At 34.5% G+C, this 10,856-nt stretch overlaps 1 protein-coding gene across 1 annotated transcript in view; it reads left to right on the top strand.

The window, feature by feature from the left end:
- CDH7 (cadherin 7, type 2) overlaps positions 1–10,856 on the top strand; it is a 135,417-nt gene that overhangs the window by 64,656 nt on the left and 59,905 nt on the right. Inside the window, exons 4-5 of the mRNA XM_010862322.1 lie at positions 3,973–4,140; positions 6,490–6,677. Coding sequence (XP_010860624.1) covers positions 3,973–4,140; positions 6,490–6,677 — 356 coding nt within the window. The remainder of the gene's footprint in view (positions 1–3,972; positions 4,141–6,489; positions 6,678–10,856) is intronic.

Genomic DNA, 10,856 nt, shown 5'->3' with positions numbered 1-10,856 from the left:
TCAGACTAAAAACCAGACAGTTGTTGAAAAATAGCAGTGATAAATTTGCTTCATACATAATACATTTTGTGAACATCAATTATAAATATAAAAATAAATGAGAAGCTCTGGGTTACTGGGTCAGATGATACATCCATAGAGAAATTATTATTCAGAAAGCCAAAAATCTGGGCCAGTCTCTTTTTCTAAAGAGATGCAGGGTATATTCTTTTCATCATAAGTGGCTTAAAATTATTGATTATTAAAACAATGCTATTATCTCTCATGAAAGCCTCATAGAACTGTAAGGCTATGACTAGACAAGACTGGCTTTTACCACTTTAGGGACACAGTATAAACAATTTTCTCTGTGAGTGTGTGTCTATATAATATTCACCAAAATGCAGATCATATCCAGTTTATGAGAATTCTTTTCCAAATGTAGACAGCTTAGACTCAAAAGTAAAAAGCTCACAAAAGCCATAGAACTAGAAATCTATTATGTTTGAACATTCTTATTTAAATTCAATTCTCACCTAGTTATTTCTCTCTTGTAAAAAAAAAAAATGTTTAATAATTGAGGTATTTGGAAATTACCTTTGCCCCCTGCATTTCTTTGCAAACTCTGTGATGATTTTTGCTTTGGAAAAGTGTTATTTATAGGATCACTTGCAAAGAGACAATTAGAAGTGTGAAAAATAAGTGAGTAACTTTGACTACCAGACTTCTCCCCTGATAATTCTGTTTTCTTTCAAATAATACCACTGAACAAAACCATGAGAAGATAAGGCAGCTGTATTTTCTTTGCTGGTTAATTGAGATGCTATGGATCTTTCTCCATTATAATAACTGTGCAGGATGCAAACTCATTTAAACATACTGAGAAATTAAAAATAAAAACTGAATGGGTAGGAAATTGTTTTAGAATTTCATTAATATTTTATCATCTGTATGAAACTATTAATTATGTGTTTAATGTGAAACACACCCTTAAATGTCATCTTATGAAATGCACTATCAAATATTCAAGATTGTCAATGCTTAATTTATTTTAAATGTATTATAAATAAATACAGTTATGATAGGAAGAAAGAAGAAGAGAAAGAAAAAAGGTAAGAAAAAGAAGAAAAGTAAGGAAGACATAGAGAAGTAGAGATATGTAAGTCCCAGGAATCTTAGAGATTGTTAAGCTTGGTAACAGTGAGTCTTATTGAGGTCAATACTCAGTGTCTTCAATATTAGAGTTTAGGGAAGTATTGAAGAACAGACATGAAATATTCATAGAATCATTATGGTTCTCAGAAGAATATCTACATCTCAGACAGTTCTCAGTGAACCAAATGGCTATATGACTCTGCTTCTTTTGATGATCATTGTGGTGTTCTTGCCTGGAGAATCCCAGGGACGGGGAAGCCTGGTGGGCTGCCGTCTATGGGGTCACACAGAGTCCGACACAACTGAAGTGACTTAGCAGCAGCAGCAGCAGTGATGTTTTAGAGATTCTCTGTAAGCAGTGTGCAGATAACTAAAGGAGTTCAGTGAAGGAGTTAAAGAGATCTTGTATTGCTGTGGTTATAGCAGCAGCGTCCAGTGTAGTGTATTAGAATAAGTGATTGTTAAAACAGCAGTTACAATAAATGGCCTGCGTGCTAAGTAGCTTCAGTCATGTCCAACTCTTTGAGACCCCCTGGACTGTAGCCCACCAGGCTCCTCTGTCCATGGGATTTCTCCAGGAAAGAATACTGGAGTGGGTTGCCGTTCCCTACTCCAGGGGATCTTCCCAACCCAGGGATTGGACCCACGTCTCTTATGTCTCCTGAATTGGCAGGTGGCAATAAATGGCCTACTCAAATGTAATTTAAATGCTTAAAATATTGATGCATTGCAGGTATATGTGTGTATATGTGTGTATGTGTGTGTTTGTATTTGATAGGTACTGCTCAGAACTAAACAAAAATGTGGCTTCTTAAGATGGTATGAGTGTTATTTAACTAGGAATCTTAACATACTGGGACCAATAACATAGTGTTTAAATTATTCTTAAATTATTGAAAGATATTTTCATCTCTTTCCCACTGCTGGAGTAGTTACTGAACCGTAGGATATTGTGATGAATAGGCCAGACCAAGTATGATATAATACAGGCTTGTAACTTATACTTAGGGCTGACATATATACAGACCATTATTATATGTGTCAATTGAAGAGTCAGCATTTAAATAATTGGCAACTTTTAAAAACATTTTATAAATTTGGAAGGTATAAAGACATTTTTATGCTGAACATGAACAACATTTTAAAATGGCAGCTTTTAAAAACATTTTATAAATTTGGAGGGTATAAAAACATTTTTGTGCCAAACATGCAGAAAAAAGAATGTTTATTCCAATTTGTTTATAATCATTTTCTTCCTAAAGAACCATCCTCTATAAGACAGCCCAGTTTTGCTCCTGAGAAGTCCATGATACCAGAGTTCCTGTCCCTCAGGTCTGAGTCATTGGGGTTTTAAATTCTGACTTAAATTCTAAAAGTTAGAATCTTTTAACAAAATAGATTGATGAACAAAAGAGTTCCAGTTATGTAGGTAAGACATTATCAGAAATGATGAAAGTACAAGAAATGATTAAGTAGGATTCTAGACTCCTTACCGTATCTAATTAGCAAAGATGACCTCCTGTTTCTAGTTTCAAGATCTGTATAGAGCAATATCGAATAGATGCGTTTTCATTTGTTACGATCTCTATGTGCGTATATTGAGTCTGACTCTTTGCGACCTTGTGGACTATAACCCACCAGGCTCCTCTGCCCATGGAATTCCCCAGGCAGGAATACTAGAGTGGGTTGCCATGCCCTTCTCTAGGGGATCTTCCAGACCCAAGGATCGAACCCAAATCTCCCTCATTGCAGGCAGATTCTTTACCATCTGAGCCACCAGGGAAGCCCAAGTATATTATATTGAGTATATGTATTATTTTATGTATGTGTGTGCTTGCTCAGTTGCTAGGTAGTGTCTGGCTCTTTGTGACCCTCTGGACTGTAGCCCATCTGGCTACACTGTTGGTGGAATTTTCCAGGCAAGAATACTGGAGTGGGTTGCCATTTCCTCCTCCAGGGGATCTTCCTGACCCAAGGTTTGAACCCACGTCTACTGCATTGGCAGGTGGATTCTTGATCAGTGGGTGACCATAGCAAGACTAAATTTTACTCATAATTACTCTATTGTCTCATATATTTATATAATAATTGGTTATTAATATAAAACCATTAATTTACTGCAGCAGTGATTGTAGTTCAAGCTTTCTTATCAAACAGCATGGAGTTCTGAAGTCAGTTTCTTATACCTCTGAAGTCTTCAAGGTTCTTATTAAATGCAATTGATTAGAGAGAAACAGCAAAACACACTGATGTTTTTAGTATCTTGATTTTCATGAACACAGTCACTCTCATCATTAATACTTTTTCTCAGGTTTTTATAATAACAGATACAGCCTATCTATCCAGCAACATAATTTGGAATGGTGTTTTGTTAAACATAAATGACACATTCTTTCATTTATAGACTATGTAGTTACTTTGCTGGGAGAGTAGTAGGGACAATAGCTGAAAGGGTTTATGGTGATTTCACATCACTGGGAATTAAGATATTGGAGAGGGTGAGAGAGAAGAAGATTCATTGTCATATATTTAATAGGCAACTGCCCAGTCTTCTAGAGTAGATTTTATTTAAGCTGGTATTTTTTGAGTCATATTTCCGTAAAACCTAGAGATAATGCTCTCTCTACCCTGGTCTTCTATATTACAGTGTTTTCTGTGTTTTGTAATGTTTATATAGTTGTTAATATCTCTTTGGTCTTTAATATGCTTTAAAGTTATTAAAAGTAAACAAAACAGCAGAAGGCAACCACTCGAGCTATTTCTGCCTATGTCAGTGTTCTTCGCTAGTATAAATGCAGCGATTCATGATGCATTTTACTGGGATTTGAAATTTTTCAGGAGTCATCAAGACCGCCCTTCCAAACATGGATAGAGAGGCTAAAGACCAGTATTTGCTTGTTATTCAGGCAAAGGATATGGTTGGTCAAAACGGAGGGCTCTCTGGAACCACGTCGGTCACCGTGACCCTCACTGATGTCAACGATAACCCACCTCGCTTTCCTCGAAGTAAGCTGTTCCATGGTATCTGGCAAGCATGCTCGCTTTCCTTGCCGGATTATAGGAATGTCTTTAAAAAGGAATTTCCCCAAATATGTCTCAAATAATTAATCTCAATTACATTCTCCTCCAATTTTGTTTTATCAGGGACTTGATTTTTAATTCAGTAATATGAAATAATAAAGATATTGGAAGCAGATAAAAGCAATTATACCTTATATTCTGTCTTAAATGTAATTTTTTTTTCTTTTGGTTCACTTTGAATACTAGACAGTTATTAAGTTTGTTTATGTATTAATCTTTTTAGTCAAAGACATGCTGCTCTTTACATTCTGTAAGCTCTGAGGTTGTTCCCAATTATTAATAATAACATTCAAACGCACTTCATGAATTCTATATACTAAATGTTCTGCTTTATTTGTACAGATTAAAAAAAAGAGTACTGAACTTTATTTCTCATTCCACACTTTTTTTTTTTAACCAGTTCATGAACCTTGAATGTTCTTTTTGCTACCTACCACCTCTTTTTTAATGCAAACACTCTGTGTTTCAAAAGAAACCAGTTCAAAGAACCAGAAAACCACATTCCCTCCATTTAGTTTCTTTGAGCAAAGTGGCATTTCTTTTAACCAAGTAAAAGGAAAAAAAAAAGAAAAATTTTCTTAGGTAGAGGTGTCCTGATAGTTAAAAAAAAAAAAAAGGCATTTCATCTTATTCTCTTAGTTGTCCTTTTTCCCAAGTATATGTGGTATTCTTTAGGACACAAGAAAGTAAGAAGAATCGTGTAGACTAGAGTATCTTTAAATGCTTTTCTGAGAAGCTTATGTCAAACAAGGACACTTTCTCTGGAGATATGACGGTCACCATGTTTTCCTGCAAATACTGCTTCTTTAGATGTTTTATTCTTATTTTACATATTTTTAATATTTTGGCTATTGTACAACAGACATTTTTATACATCCTGGCAAAATAAAGTTATCCTAAGTTTAGCATTTAAAAAAAAAAGAATCTAGCCTTAATTTTGTTCTTAACTGCTTACAATGGGGGAGGAGAGGAAGACGGAAGAATAAACAAAACAATGTGATTATATTTGGCTCATAATAGAATTAGCTGTTTCTTTGCTTTAGAGAAATAAGAACTGACACAGATTTTTTTGTGATTTCAGTTGTCATGATTTGATAAGATAGAGCATGAGTTTTCTAGCTTATTAAACACTCTCCTACTTATTAAAGTGAAGAAAGCCAAAAATATATCATTAACATTTTCATTTTGACTGGGATTTTCTTTGTCTACCCTTTAGTTACTATTTTAAGCTTGAAATTTTTGGATTATCCTAAGGAACTTATATAGATATGTGAAAGGGGTCACTAAAAAATGGTGTTGTGATATTTTTTAAAAATCAGTAACAATTAACAAAATGTATTGAATTGCAAACACCAAGGTTCTTATTCTAGCATGTAGTACCTTCATTTGGATACAATTTCCTTTCTCTGTTTCTCTTAAAGAGTATCCTTTCTTTTTTCTTTATAAGAAAGTGCAAATGCATCACAGTTCGCAGCCAAAAGGAAACGGAAAAGGGCAAGGAAGCAGGAAAAAGTAGATGATTAAAGGGAAATGTTGAAGGGGCATTTCCTGGTTTCAAAGGATTCTTCATCTGCCTCCCAAGCTGGTTTTCTTTCTTTGTCTCTTTCTTTTTTTTTGAGTTGAGGGATGGTAAAGAGTTTTTACAAAAGAAAGTTTGAAAAAGTTACTCTTCCTTTTTTGCTTCTCTTTCTTCCTGTTCAAATAACATAGACTCTGTTCTTGTACTGTTGTGTCCCAACTGAGTTTAATGTACAAGTCATACTTAATATTGCATTTGATCAACTTCCTTGTCCAGTGTTCTGAAACTTTTTCAGTAAAAGATACTATTGTGGAAATTCCGACATTTAAGGAATGAGAACTAGTTAGGCTCATTTTTTGCACATTTGAAGTCTAAGCTATACTATATAAAATTTTAAATATTTATATAAATTAATTGCATATTAATTACAGTCGACTCAATGTTAATTCTGTTTACAATTTAAGTTTTATTTTTATCATTAAAAGTAGTATATTTCTCACTACTAGAAATACTGATATGGAATACTTCTTATGCTTTTCCCCAGGCTGTCTTTGACATTGATTATTATGTAATCATTTCCTTGGAATTTTTAAAGCTGTATGAAACTTATCATTTGCCTCATATTGCCTTATCATCTTATTTTATAAAGACATAAAGGCAAATTAAGCAAAGAGGGTTCAAGATAGCCAGATAATTAAATTTTATTGGTTAGTTTGGTGTAAGGTTTTGTTCATTTCTTGTTCTTAATTTCACAGGGTCGTACCAATATAATGTCCCAGAATCATTGCCAGTGGCTTCTGTTGTGGCCAGAATTAAAGCTGCCGATGCAGATATAGGAGCTAATGCTGAAATGGATTACAAAATTGTGGATGGTGATGGATTAGGGATTTTCAAGATTGCCGTTGACAAAGATACACAGGAAGGAATCATTACTATACAGAAGGTAATATTTTCTTTATTTTTATTTCTTGTGAGGATGATATCATAGAGAATTACTGAAAAGCCACATCTGCTTTGATGGAATAATGTAGTAGACACATTGAATGGGAGTTTGGAACCATTGTTATTTTATGTTTAGGGGTGAAAAGCTACTCAATTAGTTACAAGTGTTGGCACTGTAGAGAAAAAAATGTGTAACATTTGTAATTGAGGCCTAACAGTTCTATTCTCTGAGTAAACCCACAGTCCTTATCCGTAGCTCTGTAACAGTGGGACTTACTGGCCAATGTGCTATTTAAAGTGACCTACTTGAAGAGATAAATATTCTTCTTTGTTGACTAATAATGAAACCCTAAAATCAGCCAAAGGGGCTTCCCAGGTGGCTCAGTGGTTAAAGAATCTGCCAGACGATGTAGGAGACACAGGAGATGTAGGTTTGATCCCCAATACCCTGGAGGGGGAAATGGCAACCCACTCCAATTTCTTGCCTGGAAAATCCCATGGACAGAGGAGCCTGGCGGACTATAGTCTGTGGGGTCACAAGAGTCAGACACGACTTAGCAACTAAACCACCAGCTGTATTGTCAGCTATTCTTTTTTAACACTTATACTAATTAAATTATTTGAAAAATTTATACAGAGCATGGAAAATGCATGAAACCTATCATAAAAATAAGTGCAAAGGAGATTTTAAAAAATCATTATAATCCAAAATAAAGGCTATTTGCAAATTAACTCCCAACTCTGATTAGATATGGGGTAAAATGAGCTCCCTCTTTTCTGTATAGACATGATCTTTGACAAATCTTTAAAAAAATAAGTCAAAAGGAATTGTTCCAGAATATAGTCATATTTTCTCAAATGTCTGAAACACTAAAAATTAAAGCATGTATGAAAATGCCTACACTCAAGAGTCTGGGATTCTATGCTAGTGTGACAATCCAGGTGTATAACTGTGTAATTAACATCTCTCAATAATTAACACACATCAACAAAGTTATGTTTTAGTTGTTATAGGAAAACATATGTTTGATTTCAGGCCAATAGGCAAAACATTTCTGCAATTATTTCCAGTGGACAGCTGCTGTTTTAACTCAGCTGGTGACAATCTGTGTAAAAAAGTTTTAATAACTAGGATAGGCCAACTGTTGGTAAATGTTTTATTTGTTGTCTAAAAGGAAAGGAATGCACTGGGACGCAGTCATGTTCAAAGATTTCAAAGACTCATCTGAAATCAATCTGCTCATATTCAAGAAGTTTTAAATATATATTGGAATTGTTTTATTGAATACATGCATATATTTCATATGATATGATTCAATATGATATGCTATCATATTGAGATAGCATAAATCATTGAGGAAATAAACACAAATACATGTATTTCATATGAGATATTTGATTCAGTAATAGAAAAATTTTATACTCAATTTCTTAATATTATTTCTAGAAGTTTTAGAAAATTAATTTAAAAAAAATAACCTGTAAGAAAACTGTATAAGAATGCATTTAATCTTAAAGCATAAAATTAATAAAAGAAAAACTACAAGGTAAAACTTACTGATAACTTACAATTATATAAAAGTAACATGAATGATTATTACTACTGTTCTAGATAGTGGTTAGTATCTGCTAGGATTCATTTTGGGTAAATTTAAGGGCTTCATCTTAACTTGCTTTCTCAACATCTCATGAAGGTATTAAGTACAATGAACATATGGAATCATTATAAAATGTGGAACAAAACAACGTACAGATAATGTTTGATATTTCCAAATTATAGAATCTTGTGCATCATCAAAATGATGTGGTGACATTTTCTTACTATATTAGCTAATATAAGAAATGATTATGTAAAATATTATGTAAAAAGCAGTATCCAAAATTTTACAGACTCTTTGTTTCAATTTTATTTCATTTTTATAGAATACAGGATTCCAGGAAAACATTAAAATGTTAACCATAACTGTTTCTGGATCTTCACTGTTTTACAATATATAATATGCATTAGTAGTAGTTCAGTTGCTCAGTTGTGTCCAACTGTTTCCGACCCCATAAATTGCAGCACGCCAGGCCTCCGTGTCCATCACCAACTCCCGGAGTTCACTCAGACTCACGTCCATCGAGTCAGTGGTGCCATCCAGCCGTCTCATCCTCTGTCGTCCCCTTGTCCTCCTGCCCCCAATCCCTCCCAGCATTAGAGTCTTTTCCAAGGAGTCAACTCTTCGCATGAGGTGGCCAAAGTACTGAAGTTTCAGCTTCAGCATCATTCCCTCCAAAGAAATCCCAGTATTTTTATAATTACAATGTTATTAGGTTCGTAAGAATATTAAGTAGCCAAATCAAAATGTGTTTCATGATAGCACTTTGTGATCTATTTTGAGGCTCGATGAAAATTCCTGTCCAAATGCAGTCATATGTCACAGAGATGTCAGATAGTAGACTAAAATGTAGTGTATTGTTGGAGCTATCTAAGGTATTAAAAAAGACATTGTCCTCTGTCTAATGAGTTAAGACTCAAAAACATTCCAAATTTTATAAGCATTTAGATTCATGGATTTAAAATTTTTGATACAGAAGATTTTCTACCCATGCAGTCAACTGAGTAATGTTTTATACCTAATAAATGCCCAGTAATTGATAAATTATTATCAATTCATCATATGCTGCTGCTGCTAAGTCACTTCAGTCGTGTCCGACTCTGTGCGACCCTACAGACGGCAGCCCACCAGGCTCCCCCGTCCCTGGGATTCTCCAGGCAAAGAGTTAGCTAAATGCTTCAATAATTTCTTATGCTAAATATGGAATCAAAATTATGTTACTTTCAGTTTAAATTACTGACAACTAAAAATGAATTTTATTTACTCCAATGACTTCTAATATATGAATGTCTAATTTTTATTAGACAATTTTTATTAGTCTAATTTTTTTTTAATGTTTCTCCTCCTTTGTCTTCTAATATAATGTCAGTGATTGTCTTTGGATAATTAAGCACATTCAGCATACAGGATAATCTTGAGAAATAATGATGGTGGAACATTTTACAGTTTTACCATTGTGGCATAGATAACCAGTAAAATATTTAATGTTTAATAAAGAGACTATTGTTCATTTTGAACTCCATAAAGTGTAGGACCAGGTCAGTCATCTAGATATCAAGGGTCAAAAAATCATATTTAGGTTAAATGCAGAGCTTCTTAAAAAAAAATCCCTTGAGAACTCAGGTGTAGAATGCTAACATGATATGTATCGTATTGGGTCTAGTAAAACAGTGTATAGAAGCATTACTGTAGACTAAGAAATGAGTAATGGTGTAGTACTTGAGATGGTTGGTTAAGCTTACTCTGCTTTACTAATGTGGAAGATTGATCTGATGTTTCATCCTCATGTAGAAGATGTATTTTCCACAACTTATTGGGGTAAAACCATTATGTTCAGAAAACAAAATAGTCTTCAATAACAGATAACATGAGACTAAACTGTATAGTTTCGTGACATTTTAATGACTATTAACTCGTTATAAGAGAATGCATGTGTATTAAGACAGGGTATCCGAAGCCTTGTATATGAAAAAAGTAAAATTTAAATAGACCTATAGTATTTATAATGTGCAGGTAATATCTACACAGAAGTAATTGGCAATAATGATCTCTTAGTTTTCTTAATGCTAAAGATCTTTAGTGTTAGCAAATGTTGCTTCATGGGGCTTTGCTTGTGACTCAACTTGCCAATGCAGGAGACACAGGTTTGATCCTTGGGTAAGAAAGATCCCTGGAGAAGGAAATGGAAACCCACTCTACTATTCTTGCCTGGGAAATCCCCTGGACAGAGGAGCCTGGCAGTCTTCAGTTCAGTCGGTCAGTCGTGCCTGACTCTGTGTGACCCCATGGACTGCAGCACGCCAGGCCTCCCTGTCCATCACCAACTCTTGGAGTTTACCCAAACTCATGTCCATTGAGTCAGTGATGCCATCTAACCATCTCATCCTTTGTCGTACCCTACTCCTCTCACCTTCAGTCTTTCCCAGCATAGGGGTCTTTTTAAATGAGTCAGCTCTTCGCATTAGGTGGCCAAAGTATTGGAGTTTCAGCTTTAACATCAGTCCTTCCAATGAACATTCAGGACTGATTTCCTTTAGGATGGGCTGGTTGGATCTCCTTGCAGTCCAAGGGACTCTCAAGAG

This window comes from Bison bison, unplaced genomic scaffold (assembly GCF_000754665.1).
Source record: "Bison bison bison isolate TAMUID 2011002044 unplaced genomic scaffold, Bison_UMD1.0 scf7180017864481, whole genome shotgun sequence".
NCBI classification, from domain to species: domain Eukaryota; kingdom Metazoa; phylum Chordata; class Mammalia; order Artiodactyla; family Bovidae; genus Bison; species Bison bison.
Note: the sequence above shows the minus strand (reverse complement) of the source record. Positions and strands in the feature narration are given on the sequence as shown.